The following is a 20,629-nucleotide window of genomic DNA, read 5'->3' on the forward strand; positions in this document are numbered from 1 at the left end:
GGCCTAGCTTTCCTGGGTCACTGCAGGACTGGGGGGGGGGGGACAGGACGACACCAGAGCCTCACTGCTTGTGGGCTCCCCTCCCCATGTCCTGACCCAGCCAAGAAATAGGCTCCCTCCCCACACCAGATCCAGGAACCCCACAGAGAAAACCTCCTGAGCTTTGTGGCCACATTGACCACCTCCTCCCAAGTTCAGGTCTGCCCCTGCAGGACAGGGCCACAGGGAGGGGCATCAGCTGGAGGCCAAGATCAACCCCCAGGAGACCCACGGAGGAATTTCCTGACCCTCCTCGCCCTCTCCCCACCACAGAAGAGCCTTACCACAGCCCTGAACTTCATGGCTGGCCCTCGCCAGAGTCACGGGCCTCGCTTCTCAAAGCAGGGATCCAAAGGATGTTGCCTCTACTCTCTGCCGCCTCTCTCCTCCCGGCAGCATCGCCCTGGGCCCTCCAGAAGGCCTTCCCTCATCGCCAGCAGCAGGAGCCCCCCTCCTGGCTCCACGGTGAGCAATGGGCAGCAGAGGCAGGCAGGCGGGCAGGCAGTGGGCACACCCTAAATCACAAGCTGCAGCAAAAGCCTCTGCTGGCTGCCTTGGATGAATAGTTCCCTCTCAGCAGGCAAGAGGGAGAAAAAAGGAATCCAAGTGGCTGGGAAAGTTGGGCCCGAGCCCAGCACTCCTCATAAAAAGCCACAAGGAGGGGGGAGGGAGGGAGGGAGGGAGGGAGGATGGCGGGCCCAGCTTGGCTCCCAGAGGAGGAGGGCAATGGGGAGATGCCCAGCCAAGGTAGCCCAGGAGGGAGGAGCAGGCGGCCACCGGACCAGATCCACCGGGCAGTGTGAGAAACACAAATATACAAGCTAGGGGCTAATGGCGCCTTGAATTCTGGGCACCCAGAAATCTCCACATAGTCGCAAACTGACCCGCAGCAGGAGCAAAAGGGGCCTGGCGCCTGTCTTCTGTGAGGCAACCCACCAAAAGGCAACAATTGAGCCTTTGCCGCCCTCTTTCCCCAAAGTCCACAATGTCCTGCACACACTTTCCTACATCTTGGCCCTCTGGGCAACAACACCCTGTGAGCATCACACACTCACCAAGAGGCTGGGGGAGATCTGGGGTCCAGCCTGCCAACAGGAATTTGCATGGGGGCTTCCAGATGGGGGGCTGTGCTGGCTCTCCTGCTGCACCGTCACACGGCCCAACCTCCTCTGGATCTCCACATGGCCAAGCCTCTGGGAAACGGGGGGGGGGGCAAGGGCAGCAAAGGCAACTGAGGGGGTCTTCTTCAGCAGCCTCTTCTTTGCCCGGGGGCGGGGGGGGGGACAGCTGCATGGCTCCCCTTGGCAGTGGTCGGATCCCGGCCTTCCTGGCCAGACTTGCTCTACGCACAGTTGATAAGCACCTGTTTCCCAGCAGGCCTGGAAGGGGCCAGGTGGAATCTCTCCCTGGGCTGGGCGAGGGGGCGAGGCTCTGCCAGCTGCGCCACCAGCCAAGCACCTCTTGTTGCAGGCCACAAAGGGCAGGATTCAGAAGGGGCAGAAGGGCCTTGGGATCCTTGTCTGTCTGTCTGTCTGTCTGTCCGGACTCAGGATTGCCACGCTCACACCTGAGAGATCAATCAATCAACTGGTCGTCCGTCCCCCCCACTGCTTTGCCAGGATAAGCCCTTTGTATCCTAACCCCACAGCTGCTTGAGAAATGGAGGCCACAAGGGAAGGGAGGGGTGGCATCCTTAGGTGGGGCAGGACAGACAAAAGCAGCCCGGCAGCCCCCAGGAGGGTTAGCAGGAGCCCCTCAGTCACCCTGGGCCTCCCTCCCAGGCACAGGCAGTGAGTGGAGGCAGAATGTCTCTCCACAGAGAGCTTTGGGAGGAGAAGTGCCCCAAACAGGCCAGTCGAAGGGGTTTGCTGGCTCTCAGCTGCCCAGTTCCCTGAGGCCTGTGGGCAGGCATATCCGGATCAAAGTCAGCCCCGCTTCCATATACAACAGAGGAGCAGAGCATCTGGTGCCAAAAGGCCCTCAGGGTGAGGAAGACCGGGGACAGGCGGGTGGTGGGGTCCAGAGCCCATGCGGAACAAGATGTCACATTGGTGCTCCCTGCACCGGAGCCTGCTTTGTTGTTGTGCCTTGATCCCCCTCACCACCCCCAGCAGCCAGGCAGACCCCCGGCTCAGCCCAGTCGCTTGCGGAGCTTCTCCCTCTCCTGCCAGATGTGGCACTGAGGAGAAAGAGCTGGATTCTGCTCAGCCAAAGCCTCTCCTCCTCCCAGCAGCCAGACCGTCATCTTCCTTTTAAGGAGAAAATATGTTTTCACTGGGAAAGTTCAGTGTCCAGAGCCTGCGGTTGCTGGAATCCTCCCCTGCTGGAAATGCCTCCTCCCTCAAGAGGCTCAGGGGAGCGGAAAGACTCTGGGGTCCCCTCCTGCGCCCCCCCTGCCCCACTTGATGCGTTGGACTGATCCAGGCCCTGGTCCTGAGCCGCAGCATTGGGGCAAGAAGGCCCTGCAGACGGGGCCTCCCCAAGCTTGAGAAGGCTCTGCTCCTCTGCCCAAAGTCTGCTACCTGGCTGCTCTGTGGAGACTGCTGCAAAGGACGTAAGGTGGGGAGGACGGGCAGGGCCTGCCCCCTCCATCCAGGGTCCCCTCGGGGACACCAGATAGGAAGTGAGAGAAGTGCCGCTTGCAGCCCTCCATTTTTCAACGGAGGAAACAGGATTTCCTCTGGATGACTCCCCCAGCACAATCCCAGGGAAAAGCTTCTAAGAATAGGAAATGACTGTATAAGGGCAGATTTGCACTGGGTGCCTGGCAGTTTGGGAGGGGAACTGAGGAGAGCAGCAGAGCAGCTTCGCTGCTGCAACACAAACACACACACAGAGAGAGGCAGGATCTGTCCAGGAGGGAGGAACTGGCCACTTTTCAGCAGCCTCTTCGCTTTGCACAGATTCAAGGGCACTGAGGTGGCGGCTCTCTTTTCCTCCCGCTCAGCAATGCTTTTGTCTAGGGCTAAGCACCTTGCTCTGACCCCCTGCAAAGCCAGGATGCTTCCTGACATCTTTCCCTTGGGCCTCTTCCACACCTGCTCCACATGCCAAAGGTCCCCAATGGCAGAGCCAAACCTCCCTCTCCACCACACACACACACCCCACTCCCAGCAAAAGTTGAAAGAGGATGCCTCTCCCACAGAGCACTGGGGCCAGGGGAGTCCTCCTGGGGCCCCAGTGGGGCAGAGGAGGAGGACCGGTTGCCCCCCAACAACAGGCCACCCTTTTCCCTGACAGGGACTCAGTACCTGCAACCCTGTACAAAAGAGCAGCAGCAGCAGCAGCAGCAGCAGCAGCAGCAGCAGCAGCTCAGAGCCAGTCTGCGAGAACTAATTAATTGGAAGGGAAAAAGCCCTCGCCCAACCCGTCCTGGGGGGCCCTGACAATGAACAGAGAGCGCTGATCAGGCGTCCCTCGTGGCTCCTGGCAGGTTGGCACAACGTCCCAGCTCTGAGCCCAGGCGCTGAGCACGCCGCCTGCCCTGTTGATGCCTGACGCCCAGCCCCAGGAGGCGCTTAATGGCTTGTTTGTTCAGCTCCAGACACAGGCCTCTCCCCACACAGAGGGGGGCGGCATGGTCGTGCCACCCCCAGCCTCACGCCCAGGGAGGGGCGCCCCAGGAAGGCTCAGGCTTCTCTGCTTCTGTGGCTGGTTGTTGCAAGGAAGGACAACGAGGTCCAGATCCTGCTGCTCCAAGGGGCTCCCCGGAGCCATTGGGGGCTCCTGGAGGAGCAGAGGCAGGCAGGCAGCTGGGAGGCAGCTGGGGGATGCCACTGACAGACCAGGGCCAATTATTGATTTGCTGCCGATTCCCACACAAGGCCCCTGGGAATTAAGGGAACAGGAAAGCCTGTGGAGGAGGCAGGGAGGTGGCAAAACGCAGCAGTGGTCTTTCCTGTGGCCCCCGAAGACCTCCTTCCCCAAGAGCAGCCATGGGGAGAAGGGGCTCTACTGGGGGTTGGGTGGGACCAGGGGGCCAAAATAAGCCACCCTTCAAATTGCCTGATCACCAGGTCATTTCCAGGCCCCATTCAAGGGGTTTGCATGGTGCTTGAAGCGGTGAAAGACTTAGGCCTTAAACATCTGAGAGGCCACTTCCAGCCCCTCTTGGGGAGGAGTAAGATCAGGGGAGGGGGGCCTTCTTGGTAACTCCACTGCCCTTGGATGTTGGGGGGGGGGCTGGAAAAGGCATTCTCTGTGCCAGCCCCCTTAGGGAGGGACGTGGCCCAGGGGGAGAGGACCTGTCCTGCATGCAGAAGGCACCAGGTTCTGCCCCCAGAGGCATCTCCAGGGAGGGCTGGGAGAGGGAGTCCTGCCTGAAGCACTAGTGATGGCGCCATGGCTACCAGTCAGTGCGGGTAATACTGAGCTGGGTGGCCCGCTTCCCTTGCTCCCTCCCCGCAGAGGTGCAGATATCTGGCACCTTCATTGCACAGTGTGCTGAAGATGAACCTCTGCACCCTGGCCTTGAACACTCAAGATGCATATTTTTAGAACCCGGCCTATTCTTGCGATTGTAATTTGTTTTAATCTGTTTTTAATCTTGTGTTTTAAATTCTTGTAGACCACCCTGGGACCTCAGAGGAACACAAGAGCCTTCTGGATCAGGGCGGCGGCCCATCCAGCTGGGTGCCCCAATGGGAAGCCCACAAAGAGGTCCTGAGAGCAAGAGCCCTCCCCTGCCAAGGTTTCTAGCCCATAGGACTCAGGCGAAGCACTGCTGCCTCCCTCTGTGGAGGAAGAGCACAGCCACCAATAGCCTTTACCCCCTTGTATTCCTCTAATCCTCCTTTAAGGCTGTTTGTCTAATCCTCTTTTAAAGAGCAGGTAATAAAGTGAATAAACAATAAGCTACAGAAATGTTCATCCCATAGGGAACAGTCAGGGGAGCCAAGGAGAACGCCCCCAACCTCTCCCAGCAGATGGGTGTGGAAAACGCACCTGGAAACAGCCCAGATCCTCCCCTCCTCCTTTTCTGGTAAGCAAACATGGATGGCTCACCCAGGCCCCCCTGGCTCTTGCTGCTTCTCTGAGGAGACGGCACCTTTGCACGCCCTGAAGTTTGGAGGAGTTCCCCTCTCTCTGTCTCTCTCTCCACAACCTGTGACTGCTCAGCACCTGCCGCCAGAGCTCTCCAAATTCCTCTTCCTAGGAAGGCTCCACTTAGTGGTGCTGCTGGCCAAACACTCGTGACTCATTCTTTATTGCAGGATCCCAGCCAAGGCACACGGAGCAGAACAAACACGTCTCTGGGGACCAGAGTGCCAAGGCGGTGCCCCACCCAGACAAGGGCAGGCAAGGTTTGCCCAGCCGTCTTGTCAACTCTGAAATGCTGAAACGTCCTCAGAAGAAGCACCACCAAGTCCTGCAGGGGCTTACTCAACGTGGCTCGGCGGGAAGCGCCTGCTTGCCGTGCAAAAGGTCCAGGCCCTGTGGCGTCCTGGAGAGCCACCAGGCGGCCAGCCAGAGGGACCAAAGGTCTGACCAAGGCAGCTTCCTGCCCTCAGCAGCTGGGGTGTGGCTGCAGTTCTGTTCCACCATGCCAGCCTCTTTCCATCATCATTCCTTTCAGATTGTGAGTCTGCTTGACTTTAAGTCCCAGATGAAGAACCAAGCTGAGCTGTTCGGCTGCCTTGCTGCCAGCCCTGTCTGGCCAAATAAAACCAGGTCCCCTTCTGATTCTGCTTGTGTGTCCCCCCCCATCTCGCATTACACAAAATGCAGAAACCAAAATTATCTCAGTCAACCATCACACGTCCCCTGCTAAATCAGGGATGGGAAATCGGCAGACTGTCAGATGTTGCTGGACTCCAACTCACATCACGGCCAAAGATGATGGGAACTGTAATCCAACCAGCATTCAAAACTTGCCAGGCGCTGGGCGCATTTTGCCCCTGCCTACTGGCCACTTGCAATGAAGTGAAGATGCCTGGGCGCCAGGATGACACCAGACGTCTTCTCCATCTGGAGGTGCCTGCCTGGGGATCCCTGGGTCTGGACTGTTTTCACACACTAGCAACGCAACCTGTTCAGATTCTATCTGTGATATTTTACCTGCACAATCAGAATGAATTTCAGGAACCAAAACGTCATATTGAAAAATATGACTTTCAAGGCGTCTGGTGCCCAAATGGCAACTAGGCATTTAGTTTTCGTAACTTTAACCCTGGTTTAAAGAGCCATTTGGAGCCTAGCATATATATCCGAGTTTCTAACAGAGTCCAGCGTTATCTGGAGGACCACTCAGGCAGTGTTCAAAATTCCCCAGGCGCAAGGCGCATTTCGTGCCTGGCGCAGGTCCAATTGCAAACAAGTGAAGATGCCTTGTTGCCAGGTTTCATAGCTGACATTGCCACCATCTGGCTGGCGTGCAGCAGTTTTCTGTTCCTGCATGCTCACGCATCAAAAGACATTGCTGCATGCCAGCCAGCCTGCCAATCTGTGGCGATGTCTTGTTGCTATAATAAACATCATTGGGGGGGAAAGGCAACTGGACAGTGCATTGTGGTGACTGTAACCAGGGTTTGAAATTAGCAGAGTGCCAGGCGCATTTTGCGCCTAAAGATTCTCCATTTGAGAGCACCTCAAAAAGTCTGGGTGCCATTTTTGCAACTGGATGACACTCCAGGATTCCTGAAATGTAGGTGCTTTGAAGCCTTGAAGCAGGCGTTAAGAATAGACAATACGTTAAGGAATTTAACAATAGAGTAGAGAGTTTTGAAAACTCAAGTATGGTACCAATATTTATATCGTTAACACCAAATTAAACATGCATTAACAGTGTTGCTGACTGCCCCAGTGGTGACTAGACATTCTGTTTTAACACCCACAACCCAGGTCTCAGAAACCATTAGGCTCCTAGCTTTCGTATCCCAGTTTCTCACACTGACCGTAACCTAGATTCAAGGTGTCATTTGGCGATAAGCTTACCTACCTGAGTTTCTAATACTGCACCCCGACACTACAGATCTGCTTTACACCCACAATATATACACACATGAAAGGCTCAGGGAGCTAGGGACACTTCTGATCCCAGAGGCTGGACCCACAATTGCAACAGCCACCTGCACCTTTGCCGCTGTCCTTACAGAGGCGCTGGGGAGTGGGGCAATCCCGCAGCGCCTTCTCCAGGAAGCGTTATGGGGCAAGGCAGGGGGAGCCCTGCCTGGGCTGCAGACTGATGGCAGCTCTGCTTCCAGCCTGTCATGGCAAGCCCCCCCTCCGCACAAGTCAGGCCCATGGAATGAATGGAATGCAGTTTGTGTCGAGATCTGGAGAGGGTGGGAAAGGGGGAGAGAGCTGACTTCAGTCCTACTTTCCACAGCGGGGAGGAGTGGCAATGCCAGCGTGTGGAGAATCTTGCTGAAATTCCTCTCTTGCACGGGACCCAAGTGGGGGAGAGGGAAGCAGAGGAGAGGAGCAAGGGAGGGAAGAAAGAAAGAAAGAAAGAAAGAAAGAAAGAAAGAAAGAAAGAAAGAAAGAAAGAAAGAAAGAAAGAAAGAAAGAAAGAAAGCAAGCGTGCAGGGCCCTCCGCAACAATGCTGGCAATGAGAGGAGAGCAGGAACACCCGGGGACAAAATGTCAGGAGGGAGGCTTTCGTGCTCCCAGAGCCCCGAGTGCCTGGAACAAGACGCAGCTGCTGGTTCTTCCTGCCATCCCCACAGGCAGGGAGAAGGGCCTGGGTGGGGAAAGCTGGAAACCTCCTTTGTCCAAGGAAAAGCACGGGAACCCACCAGCCTCACAAGTCCCAAGCCCTGAATCCCTACAATTCAAACTCCAAGGCAGTAAGTGGGACCCAATTCCCAGGGCTGCGCTGAGTTGCAGGCCTGGAAAAGGCTGGGATTTGGAATGTTTTATGTCCTGTATGTAAATGATTTCTATTCTTAGCAGCCTTTCCCCTCAAGAACCTTCTTTCTCTCTCAGCAGAAGAATCTCCCTTGCCAAATATAAAAGTGTCTCAAGTGCTCTTGTTCCAGAGGACTTTAGCCCCCCACCCAGGAATTTCCCATGCCCCCTTCAGCTGCCACTCCCAGCAAACAACCCACAGATGTGGGTCCAAGCCCCACCCCGGAGGGCAGATGGTCCTTCTCTCTCTGACATGCCGCATTCTCATCCCACAAGTGGGGGGAGAGGGGGGCAAGGCCAGCCAGGGACAGGCGACTTCCTAAGGAACCACTCAAGCCAGCTGGAGGGTTTGCTCTTGACAGAGCACACACAGGGATCCCAGCAACCTTCCTGAGCATAATGAGGGCGATGGTGAGGGACAAGACACATTCAGGCACCTTCAGTTTGCAGCATACTCATGATTATCGCCTGGAGTAAGCAATGTCTTGTTTTGCTTCTCAAAGGCACCAGAGGAGAAGAACAGAAGGAGAGTCTGCTGGGACAGGCCAACAGCCCACCTAGTCCAACAAACTGCTCTCATAGGGGGCCAACCAGATTCCCATTGTGGGAATCCCGCAAGCAGGATCCAAACACAAAACCCTCTCCCCTCCCGCAATTTCTAGCAACTGGTATTCAGAAGCATCACTGCCTCTGACCATGGAGGAAGAACACAGCCCTCCTGGCTAGTGGACATTGATAGCCTCCTTCTCCTCCTCCATGCATCTGTCCAAGCCTCTTTTAAAGCCGCCCACACTGGTGGCTACCCCTGCCTCCTGCAGGAGCGAGTTCCACAGGTTAAACATGTGGTTTGTGAAGGACTTTCTTTTGTCTTCCCCAATTTACTGGATGTCCACAAGTCCTTGTACCACGGGGGAGAAAAACCTCTTTTGCCAATATGCAAAACTCCCCATCATGTCCTGCCTCACTCACTTACCTAAACCAAAAAGGCCCCCCAAAGTTGTAACCTGCCCTGATAGAGGAGTCTCTCCACACACACACCCTGTTCACTTTGGTGCCCCCCTCTCCTTTTAAAATCACTATTCATTGATATTACCTGCAGTCCTGCACAGCAGTTTGAGCCCACAGCATTTCACAACAAAACATCCCCCTAGCCTTCAGTTTTGGAGACCCCAATGAGAGGCTAGCACTTCCCTGACCGCAGGAGCAGATTGCTTTGTGACAGAAGGCAAAAAAAACAAAACACAGGTGATCATTTGTTGCACTATCCACAAGTTGACAGATTCCTTTGGGAGGGGGTCCCTCATTTCCAGGACTGTGTTCATAATACACACCATTCTCCACCAAATGTGTTTGGCTGCCTTCTTCTGAACCCTTTCCAGCTTGAAAAGACCCTTTTTAAGGCAGGGCAACCAGAACTGTACACCATATTCCAAATGTTTTGTATAATGGTACTGGGAAAGCGGGAGTTTCATTTTCAATCTCTTTCCTAATGGCCCAGGCATGGCATTTGCCTTGTTCATGGCTGATGCAGCACACTGAGTCAACATCTTCACAGAGCTATTTGCTATGTCCCAAGGTTTCATAGCTGGTCAGTCGTTGCCAGTTCAGACGCCGTAAGAGTAGATGTGAAATTTAGATTATTATTTTTTTGCCCCAACATGCATCACCTTCCATTTGCTTACAAGGAATTGCATTCCCCATTTTACTTCCCACTTGCTCAGTTGCGGGGAGGGGGGCGGAAGTAGTGGGAAAGAAAAGTAGGAGAGAGGACTCTGCCTTGCACATCCTGCACAGAGAGAGAGATGGACCTGAAGGCTGAGGCACTCTGCATTTGAATCCCCGCGTAGCCAGGTGAACATCAACCAGGCGCCTCCTCTCAGTCTAATCTACTCCACAGGATTGTTGTGAGAATAGGATAAGCCTCTGCCTGCTCACACACACACATATTGAAGGAAGAGCAGGATGAATGAAAAAGCACCTGAGTTCAAGGAAGGGAGTGTTCACCAAGCTTTGTGTACAACCAGCCAGTGGGCTGCCCCTCCTTGTGGGAGATTTTGGCTCTGTTGTGACAAGCACTAGACAAGGATGCAAATAAATATTAGGCTCCATCTGTTTAACCTGGGAAGGAAGGGAGGCTGGGAGGGCAGAGAGACCTGCAGAACTGCATCTGAATACGCACCAGCCTCTTTCCAGGATTAGAACGGTACCCTCCCTCTTGCATGAAGTGCTAACACTTCACTCTGCATTGTCTCAGGGATCTCTCAGTGGTTCTTCATTGGGTGAGACTCAGGCAAGTGAAGAGAGGAAAGAGAATTGACTCAAAGAGGAAGACACAAGATTTACCCACCCAGGAAGAATGGCAGATGAAGTTGATGAACTACATGGAACTGGCGGAAATGACTGGCAGAATCCGAGACCAGGGAGAAGAGTCGGTGGAAGATTGGAAAAAAATTAAAGACTATTTACAGAAACATTGTAAAATTAATGAATGTTAGAAGGATGCTGGAATGAAGTTATATGGCTTTAGCAGAAATGTTATAAAGAATTAAGTAAAAATAGATTGTTAATGGGCCAAAGGGGGAAAGTAAGGTTAGATTGTGTTAAGATAAATTATAGGACAAAAACTGAGAAAGATGGAAAGGATTTGCTGAAATAGCTAACTGAACTAGAATACAAAAAAGGGAGGTGTGAGGAGGTTGGTGAAACAAGTAAATGAAAGATAAGATATGGAAATATTGGATGTGTTTTTAATTGTTTCTGTTTTTGTTTTGTTAAGATAAATAGTGTTTTTTTGTTTTTTATGTATTGTAATGTATTGTTTTGTTTAAATTTGTTCTTTTTTCTTCTTTCTGTAATCCTTAAACCCTTAAGAAACATTATTATTTTTTTTAAAAAAGAGAATTGACTCAAAGGGCTCCAAAAGTGGTCATCCCCCCCCCCCACTTCAAAATGGCAGGGGGGCAGGAGGCTCTGGGCGGGGAGAGGGGGCAGGAGGGAGGAGAAAGGATGCCCTGTGCTTTTCAGGAAAGCTCTGCCCAGGCCCAGCCAAATGCCACCAAGAAGCCAAGAAGGACCTGAGATGCAACAGGTGGTGTGGGAGCAAAGCACACAGCCCAGGATATAAAAGGCAGTTCAATCTAAAACCAATAATCCACTCCCTTGGAAAAGCCACCAGGCAGGACTCATGCCAGGCCCTCTAGGGAGGCAAGGGGAGGGGCTGGGAGGCCCCATGGAAGTCTTTTACCTGTCAACAGGATAAGGGCTTCCACCCAGAAGCTGCTCAACTGGCCCCATCGGCAGCCAGCGCTGCCTGTTTAAACGACAGAAGCCAGGAAATTAGCCAGGCTGCAGCTAAGCGAGTTAGAGGCATTGTAAGCTTGCTCTTATGTTATTAAACCAAGCTGGCCAGGGAAACAAAGGCTCAGAATGTGCAGGGCAGGCATGATTTCGGGGACACCAAGTCTGGCCAACAAAATGCATTTTTCCTGCACAAAGAACGGCTCAGAACTGAGCCACTGGTGTCGAAGGAAGCCCACCCAGAACATCCAGCCAGGACTCCCCTCTCCTGGAGCAGCAAAGGCTTCCTGCTGGAACCACGGCAGAACAGGCTGCAGCTGAGACAGTCCCTCCCACTGTGTCTCACTAGCAAAGAGTCACAGCTCCAAAGTCCTCCTGGGATCATCCATGAGCACCACGGAAGTGGACAAGGCCTTCCTCTCTCAGCAGCAGCAGCGCTGCACCCAGGTGCCCCTCCCTCAGAGGCACCACAGAAAGCAGAATCCACTTCTCCCAGCACTTCCGGACAGGTCTGAGAAAAGAGTTCCATTGCTCTGCTCCCCTCCATCACATCCCGAGAACCCAGCCATGGTAGTTTAGGTACCAGCTCTGCGTCAGGCTGGCAGAGGCTTCAGACCTGCAAGCTGGCACCAGCATCCAATCTCCAAATGTTCTGGCAACCTGACATATGGTTTTTCCCCAGCCCAACTCACAAATGTAAGATAAGGGTTTTTTCAAGTGCAGTAAATTCAAAAGCTGCGATCGGGAACCAATACTGCTCTCCTCCATGGCACCCAATTTTGGGGGGGGGGGACGGGGACTCTGCAGATCTCATCCGCTTATCCAAGGTACAAATGGGCAGGGGGGAGGTGGAGAGAACCCGTGTCTAAGAGCTTCTCAGGCAGACACAGACTGCCATGCCCTTATCACACCTCCTTGGCTGAGACCCCCCAACCCTCCGTTCCACTGTGCGGCAACTGGGAGCCAGGAGACCTTCAAGCAGCCTCTGCAGAGGTCACCTGCTATGCTTCCTTTCCTCTTTGCATCAAGCCACTCTTGGCAATGCTGCTTGTGACTAAGAGCTTCCATAACACTCATAAGCAACAGGAAATAAGAGCCCAGCAGCTCAGCCCAGAAAGATTAGGTAGCCCACCCTGAGAACAAAAAAATCCCCTTTGGGGCAGTTCTTGACTTTCCGCTCAGAGTCCAGCTTCCCTGACCTGGGGAAGGGGGGAGAGTGTGTCTGTGTGACTCCTCCTAAGGCCACAGGGTTTCCCTGAAATCACCAAGCACTGGAATGCAAAACGGAATATGAAAATGTACACGCCTAAACCCTGAGCAGAGCAAGAATACCTTGCCCTCTCCCAGGACGTCCACTAAGTAAGCATCCCGCCTGCCCTTGCAGCTGTGGATTTGCTGACCTCAGGTCACTTTTAATTAATGCCAAATTCACTCCAAGGGCTCGGCCTGCTAACAACCTTGACAGAGACACAAGTTGCAAGACACCCACAGAAAGGTGGCAGAGTCCAACTCATTTTCCTCCCCAAGGTCACCGGAGGTTTCATCCCTTCTGGCAGACCCTCACCCTCACTCCCACTGCACTGAACAGCGACCCCAACTCTCTCACCAGGCACTTGGAAAGCCACACACACACACACACACACACAAGCAGATGAATCTCCACTCCCTCAACAACACAACTGCAAGCCTGGTCAGCAGGACATACCTGCCCATTATGGGACATCGCCTGGAGTCGAGTCCCAAGATAATCAAAGAAACACAAAAACGTAACACAGTATAGGAATCCTCCTGGCCTGCATCTGGGATGTGAGGTTCCCATACACTGTTATATACTGCTTATACATATTTGTACTATATATGAGTGGTTCCCAATTGGTGGTTCGTGGACCCCAGCGGATCCATGTAACCCACCCAGAGGGTCCTTGGCTCCATTCACATAACAAAAACTATCATAGAGATATCAAAGTTTTCAAAAGTAGGAGGTCCATGGCTTGGCTTTTGAAAAGCATATTACTTTGGAATCACTTATAATGAGATTTTTGTTTTAAAAAAAGAAATATTATTATAGTGACTTGCCCAGTGGAAAGTTAAACATGGAAGTATAATATGCTACATATGGGAGCAGAGTGCTTCTTGCCCATTTCCCACAGGCATCTGGTTGGGAAAAGGTGCTGGACGGGATGGGCCATGGGCCTGATCCAGAAGGCAGCCTGAGTGGCTACCCAGGAGAAAGTCCAGTTGAGGCTGAATCTGCCAGGTTGCCTTGCCTTGTCTTTTAACACAGCCAGAGGCCCCTGCTGCACCCAGAAGGGAGGTGGGCTTCACACCTGAGCTCTGAGTGGGGCGTATTCACGTGTAGCTGCTGCCTGGCATACAGGACCGGGGGTGGGGGTTGGAACGGGTGGCAGCAAGTGGGTATGCCGTGCCATGGCCTGCTTCTCCAGAGCCACCATCCCCCTGTGCCTCAGTTTCCCCGCCTTCCCTCCGGGAGAGCAGCCTCTGCTGCCTCGTCTTCTCCCCAGGGGAAGGCGCGCGTCTTCGGCGAGGAAGCGGCTGGCTGGCAGCAGACGGATTAGGCTGAGGAGCAAGAGCCACGCTTCGCCGCGGGCAGCCCAGATGCCCTTCCGCTTTCGGGCGGCGGCGGCGCCCTCGCAGACCCGCCCCGCCCCGGGGCAGCCGCCTCCCTCCTGCTCCGGCGCAGCCAACTCCGGCGCCGAAGCGAAGTTGTTGTCGGCAGCGCCAGAGCGGGGCCTCCTCGGGAGAAAGCGAGACCCGCCGCCCCCCGGGACACCGGCCCAGCCCTCGCCGCGGGGAGCCCACCGGGGAGGGGTCGCATTCACAAGTGACACGCGGACACGGGACTCCTCCTCTGCACGTGGAGACCTAGCTCCTCAGGGTCGGAGGAGGCGGGGCTGCGGAGGGGGGAGAGGAGCCCCGCCCCCTCAGCCCCTCCGGGGTCGCCGCGCGCGAGAAGGTCCCGCAGCTCCGCCGGGCTGCCTTCGCCCCCGTGGGATACCCAGTCCAGCGGGCGGCGGGAGAGGCGCTCTGCCCATGCTCAGAGGTCCCTCCTCCGCCTCGCCGCTCCCTCCTGGCCTACCTTGCTGAGTGAGCTGCTGCCGCCTGGCCCTCCCGCTCCGCCGCGCCCTCCTCGTGCCCCGTCGGCGACGGTCGCTCCAGCCGCTTGATCGGATCGGCGGCGGCAATTGGGGCTCCCGTCACGGGCCGGGCGGAGCCGTGGCAAGGGCGGAGTGCGCCTGCGCGGCGGGGCTGGCGAACCGGCCTGGCTCGGGCCCTCCCGGGGGGCGGGGGCAGGAGGGCAGGAGAGCGGCCTGGCCACGCCCCTCCGCGCCTGCGCGACCCTCTCTGCTCCCCCGCCCCCGCGGGCCCCTTTGCGCGGGAAAGGCGCGGGCGCGCGAGAAGCCACCTCGGGACGGGGCGCCTCGGTGTCCCTGAGGGAACTTCCTCCGCCGCCCCGCTAGGTGAGGCGTTTCCCCGCCTCGGTCGCGCTCGAGGGGCCCATCCCTGGTGGAGCTGGAGGGCCTCTCGGCGGCGCTTGGGCCTGACACCCGCCCTCAGAGCCGCCACCGCTGCTGCCCGTCCGAGTGGGCAGCGCTGAGCGAGGCCTGAGCGGGTCCGAGGCGGCTCCCCGCGCAGTGAGAGGGATCCGGGCGAAGGCCTCCTCGCCCTGCCTTGGGCCGGCCGGCTCTTTCCAGAGGAGCCTCGTCCTTGTTGCCGGAGGGCCTCTCTGGGCCACGGCAATAATAATAATAATAATAATAATAATAAATAATAATAATAATTAATTTATTATTTATACCCCGCCCATCTGGCTGAGTTTCCCCAGCCACTCTGGGCGGCTCCCAATCAGTGTTAAAAACAGTACAGCATTACATATTAAAAACTTCCCTGAACAGGGCTGCCTTAAGATGTTTTCTGAATGTCAGGTAATTCTTTATCTCTTTGACATCTGATGGGAGGGCGTTCCACAGGGCGGGCGCCACTACCGAGAAGGCCCTCTGTCTGGTTCCCTGTAGCCTCACTTCTCGCAATGACGGAACCGCCAGAAGGCCCTCGGCGCTGGATCTCAGTGTCCGGGCTGAACGATGGGGGTGGAGACGCTCCTTCAGGTATACAGGACCGAGGCTGTTTAGGGCTTTAAAGGTCAGCACCAACACTTTGAATCGTGATCGGAAACGTACTGGGAGCCAGTACAGGTCTCTCAGAACCGGTGTTATGTGGTCCCGGCGGCCACTCCCAGTCACCAGTCTAGCTGCCGCATTCTGGATTAATTGCAGTTTCCGGGTCACCTTCAAAGGTAGCCCCACGTAGAGCGCGTTGCAGTAGTCCAAGCGTGAGATAACTAGAGCATGCACCACTCTGGCGAGACAGTCCGCGGGGAGGTAGGGTCTTAGCCTGCGTACCAGGTGGAGCTGGTAGACAGCTGCCCTGGACACAGAGTTAACCTGCGCCTTGTTAACCTGCGTTAACAAGCGGCGGAAAGGCCAGGCCTTTAATCCTGGCGGTGACTTTTAAATACAAGTTCTAACATTTGTCAACTCTTGAAGGAGGAAGAGAGCTTGGGATCTGCTCTGCTCACATGAAGAAAGCAGGAGAGCATTGCAATTCGCTGCAGCCCTTCCCAGGCACCCACTGCAAGGAGAGCAAACGCCGACCTAGAAAATAGATGAGGGCTCTGCCATGCAGAAGACCCAAGGAGACTTTCGGTGGGATTTAGCCACATGCTGCGGGTTGCACAGCACATACACTCAGTGGCGTAGCGTGGGGGGTGCAGGGGGGGCCGGGCGCACCGGGCGCAACATCTGGGGGGACGCGCTCGCACTCGCTCTCTGCCCCTACTAAAATCCACAGGTTAGGGGGCGCAAATTACTTGTCTTGCCGTGCTGGCAACCCATGCTACGCCACTGCATACACTATACTTAGGGGCAAAGTGGAAGGGTGAAAATTGCCTTTTGCAGTTCCTCGCCACCAGCAGTCTTTGTCTTTGCCTTTGCCTTGTGGTTCATTTGAGCCCAGCCCTACTTGCAAATCTGACCAGTTTACAACGTGTCAGGCTCTGGCAGTTGGCAAGTCCACGGTTTGTTTGTAAAAGGTTGTGGGTTAAGGCTCGGACTTCTCCAATGATAGGTCTCGGGTAACAGAACTGTAAGAGACACCTGTCTGGAGAGTTGCTGCCAGTTAATGTGCCCAGTGCTGGGGCAGATGCAGCTTTAGCCTGTAAGGGAGCACCTTGTAACAGCTATTTGCTCACTTTGCCTGAAGCTCTGCAGATTTCTAACAATGATGGGGGGATAGGGAGGGCAAGGGCAGTACTGCACTGGAAGGACTAACAATCCAGTTTAGGATAAGACAGCTTCCAATGTAAGGGTAGCTGACAGGCTTCTGATAGGGTTGAGTCTTGCCTGTTTTCAGATGCTCCCAAGTGAGCTGTTGGCAGGTAATAGAGCAGTAGAGGGTTATTTTAGTAATAAAACATTTCAAGTTTCTTATTTTGAAGCACCTGGAGACAGGACATTTAAAAGTGCATTTATGCTCACAATGACAGGCTCTTCAAACTACACAGCTCTTATTCCCCAAGAATCTCGAGTGTCATATTCAGAATAGTAGAAGACTGTCTGTGGGTCCATGTCAGAGCTATCCGCAGCACTTCAGCTAAGAGGTAAATTCTGTGTTGCTGACCTGGTAAGGATTTCTCTCTCTCCCCCCCCCCCCCGAAGTCACCAACAGTTGCACATTTCTGTTACTTTTAGAAGGACCTAATGGACTCTTAAAAAGTAGAGACATCACCTTGCCAACAAAGGTCCGTATAGTTAAAGTTATGGTTTTCCCAGTAGTGATGTACGGAAGTGAGAGCTGAACCATAAAGAAGGCTGATCACCAAAGAATGGATGCTTTTGAATTATGGTGCTGGAGGAGACTCTTGAGAGTCCCATGGACTGCAAGAAGATCAAACCTCTCCATTCTTAAGGAAATCAGCCCTGAGTGCTCACTGGAAGGACAGATCGTGAAGCTGAGGCTCCAATACTTTGGCCACCTCATGAGAAGAGAAGACTCCCTGGAAAAGACCCTGATGTTGGGAAAGATGAAGGGCACAAGGAGAAGGGGACGACAGAGGACGAGATGGTGGGACAGTGTTCTTGAAGCTACCAGCATGAGTTTGACCAAACTGCGGGAGGCAGTGGAAGACAGGAGTGCCTGGCGTGCTCTGGTCCAGGGGGTCACAAAGAGTCGGACACGACTAAACGACTAAACAACAACAATGGACTCAAAAAAGCTGTGCTGCTTCAAAGCCTTGCAGAGAATTCCAGCCCCCCCCAACCCACAAAACAGATATGTCACCTAGGGGAGAGAAGCAAGAAGTAAGAGTGCATGTAGACCCCATTACTCTGAACCCCACCACATCAAGTCACATCGCACACAAGATCACATGTATAACACAAACAGCAGTGCAGCGCAGCGTATTAGTGCAGCATATCAGCTAAAGGAGAGATAGGCATTCTAGGGAACGTGCCTATTTTATAGATGGGGAACACTGAGGCTGAGGAAGTAAGCATGTAGAAAACATATACCCCAGTTAATCTCATATTTAACCAATCCATAAAGGCAGTCAGGGCGGGGGGTGAGGAGGAAGGCAGAATAGAAGATGGCCTGGTGCTAGGGGAGAACGCAAGAGATTCATAAGAGAGAGTGGGTGCAGGGAGAGGCAACCAGGAGCTCAAAAGAATGCACAGGCTCCAGCATGTGGGGGTGGGGAGTCTGATCTACATGGCATTCTCCCAGCTACTCCCAGATTAAGTCTTCCAAGGTTGCCACAAGTGTCCTTCCAGCAGCAGCCTCCAGCCTTTTCATGAGTGGAACTGCTGCCATTGGACTACAGTGGTACCTCGGGTTAAGTACTTAATTCGTTCCAGAGGTCCATTATTAACCTGAAACTGTTCTTAACCTGAAGCACCATTTTAGCTAATGGGGCCTCCTGCTGCTGCTGTGCCACCGGAGCACGATTTCTGTTCTCATCCTGAAGCAAAGTACTTAACCCGAGGTACTATTTCTGGGTTAGCGGAGTCTGTAACCTGAAGCATCTGTAACCTGAAGCGTATGTAACCCAAGGTACCACTGTACAGTACTGGCAAGCCAACCCTGCTGCTGTCACCACAAGCTCCATCAGCAGGCTGTGGCAGCCCAGAATGTTATCCGCCCTCTGAGTCCTCTTCCTCACAACCATTGTCATTTCACATTGGCACATTGGCTGGTACCACATGGGCACAAGAGCTGTCTGAGAGGGCAGAGATAAACAACCACAGCAGAGCCAAAGGGGGGGGGGGGAGAGAAATCCTGCCATTATGACAGGGCCTAGCCCTTGTTACTAGGAACATCCTGGAGAGTGGGGAAAGAGTCCCAGGGTAACTTGAGAGCCAAATCTTGTCGCCAGAGAGCACAGGGCAAGGAAGACTTTCCCCTGTGGCTCCCACATTGGGTATAGCCACTAGTGCCCCACAGCCCAGCCCATGGTCCACCACAATAGACACTGGAGAAGACCAACTGCAGGCAGAGCAATAATCATTCATCTGGACTGTATAAAGCTAAGAGCCAACATCCTTTGGCAATGCAGGCTGTTAGCTTTTGGAGGTCCCAATAAAGCCAGAAACGTCCACTCCAACCTTTGTGACCTCTTGAATTTGGAATCCTGCCTATGTCACCTGCACAAAGAGTTAGAAACCTGCAGGCAACCTTAATTTAAAGCAACAGCAGATATTGGGAGAGATGTGTAAAGCCCAAACCAACAAATGCCTCCTCTTCACCCGTATGGTATTCCAGATCCAATCATTCACCAACATAGAGACTGCCTGAAGCCCAGCTAATTTTACACAGCTCTTGGAGCCTTTTCCTTTATGCCCCCGCCCCTGATACTTGACCACCTTGACAGATTTCACTGTGTTTGCTTTTAATTTGCTATAGCATCAGTCCAGTGGTCTGAAATATGGACACCGTTGTCTCCTCCTTCCTCTGGCCTTGCAAGGGCCAGTTTTCTCAAAGCTTGAAGTTGTCACTGGGTATTGTCCTCATTCTCTTCACAAGCCATGCTAGACTGTCCCTTTCCATAAATGCAGCAGTTCCCTCGCACTGATAGAACCCTTCCTGAATCGTGCCTCCCTCTTCATGTTTGTCTGTGCCAAGTTACCAAAACAAGAAAAGGAAAGCAGGTTTAGGCAGCACAAGAAGAGCCATGCTTACAGGCTTAGCCCCTCGATCCTGACCAACCTGGCAAATCATTTCTCCGGTGGGGATAAGCTTGGTCCACAGCTCCATCCTCCCAGGGTTCGGTCTCTGGTTTTCACCATCCCTCTGCAGCCGGCGGACCTCGAACAGTCCTGGCATTCTCTGAAGGAGCAGCAGCACAATAAACAGCCTCCTTGGCCCAGCAGCGGAAGAACTGGAGGCCTGTGTTTGTACAAGCTCTAGGTGTGAGCTCAAGCAACAATGCAGTTCAAGCACTTGTTTCCACGTCCTTTCAGCCGTTCCAAGAGCCTTTAATTTATGTCTTTGCTTATTGCTTTTAACTCCAATGTTTCTTCTCTCAGACCCAGGGGACTCTGGAGACCTGGATGGACATCTGCAATTTTTGGCACCACCTTTGTGACCTTGGCTGTTCTGCCCTGAGAAGCTGCAGCGGAAGGGCTCTTTTCCTTTCTGGGTACATTAGCCCTCCTGGTCCCCCTTGCCCAGCCGGCGCCAGGTGTGTCTTTCTTTCTATCAGACCTCTTCCTAAGGGGCAAAGCTTTGTTTGTGTGCTAATTTGGTAAATTATATGCGCAACTTTTCACCCAAAGGCTCCTGAAGTAAGCAAGCCGTTGTATTAATAAAAAACAGTGGAAACATCATAAAAAGAGCTGCAAACACATATACTATATAAAAACAGGCCACCACTGGCAGTAGGCAAATACATGACCGTGATAATCCGATCTGAACACCTGCGTGACAGTCTTTACCAGTCTGTGAAATGGCCAGGGAGAAGAGAGGCTGCGCCCAAAGAAAGGAGGACCAGAGTCTGCACTGGTGCTACAGCCAAAAAAGACCCTCCCTGCATGTGAACAGCCAGAAAGGTCTATGGATGAAGGACGATATACAAATTTAATAATAATAATGTGGCCCCCTCCATGTTTCTGCTGGAGGGGAAGGAGGGATGTGGAGCAGGGCCTCCCCAGCAGATCTCAGAACGGCAGGCAGGATAACCAGGTTTAACAAAACTTGGGACTAGAGAAGATAACCAGCACTTTGAACTGGGCTCGGAAAGAAATCAGGAACTGATTAAGAGGAAACAACAATTTGCCCTCTCCTTATCTGAGAGGTCTTCTTTGTCATCAGCCGTTCCATGACAGGCATAAATTCTATATGCTCACATTTTGCCTGCCACCACATCTCAATGCT

At 53.7% G+C, this 20,629-nt stretch overlaps 1 protein-coding gene and 1 long non-coding RNA gene across 4 annotated transcripts in view; one reads left to right on the forward strand and one right to left on the reverse strand.

The window, feature by feature from the left end:
- The window catches only part of MYO1C (myosin IC), a 38,600-nt gene extending 19,006 nt beyond the window's left edge, over window positions 1–19,594 (reverse strand). The window contains exon 1 of one of the 3 annotated variants that reach the window (XM_081890232.1): window positions 19,463–19,594. In XM_081890232.1, coding sequence (XP_081746358.1) covers window positions 19,463–19,579 — 117 coding nt within the window. In that variant the 5' untranslated portion in view covers window positions 19,580–19,594. Of the gene's footprint in view, window positions 1–323; window positions 493–14,282; window positions 14,427–19,462 lie in introns of those variants that run through there. The other 2 variants (XM_081890234.1, XM_081890233.1) reach the window with 2 other exon arrangements.
- On the forward strand, window positions 14,533–20,034 carry LOC309358015. The gene is made up of 3 exons (XR_014163264.1): window positions 14,533–14,664; window positions 16,749–16,862; window positions 19,783–20,034. It is a non-coding gene; the product is annotated as an uncharacterized lncRNA (long non-coding RNA).
- Window positions 20,035–20,629: the final 595 nt, after the last annotated feature.

This window comes from Podarcis melisellensis, assembly GCF_964234715.1.
Source record: "Podarcis melisellensis genome assembly, chromosome: 15".
NCBI classification, from domain to species: Eukaryota; Metazoa; Chordata; class Lepidosauria; order Squamata; family Lacertidae; genus Podarcis; species Podarcis melisellensis.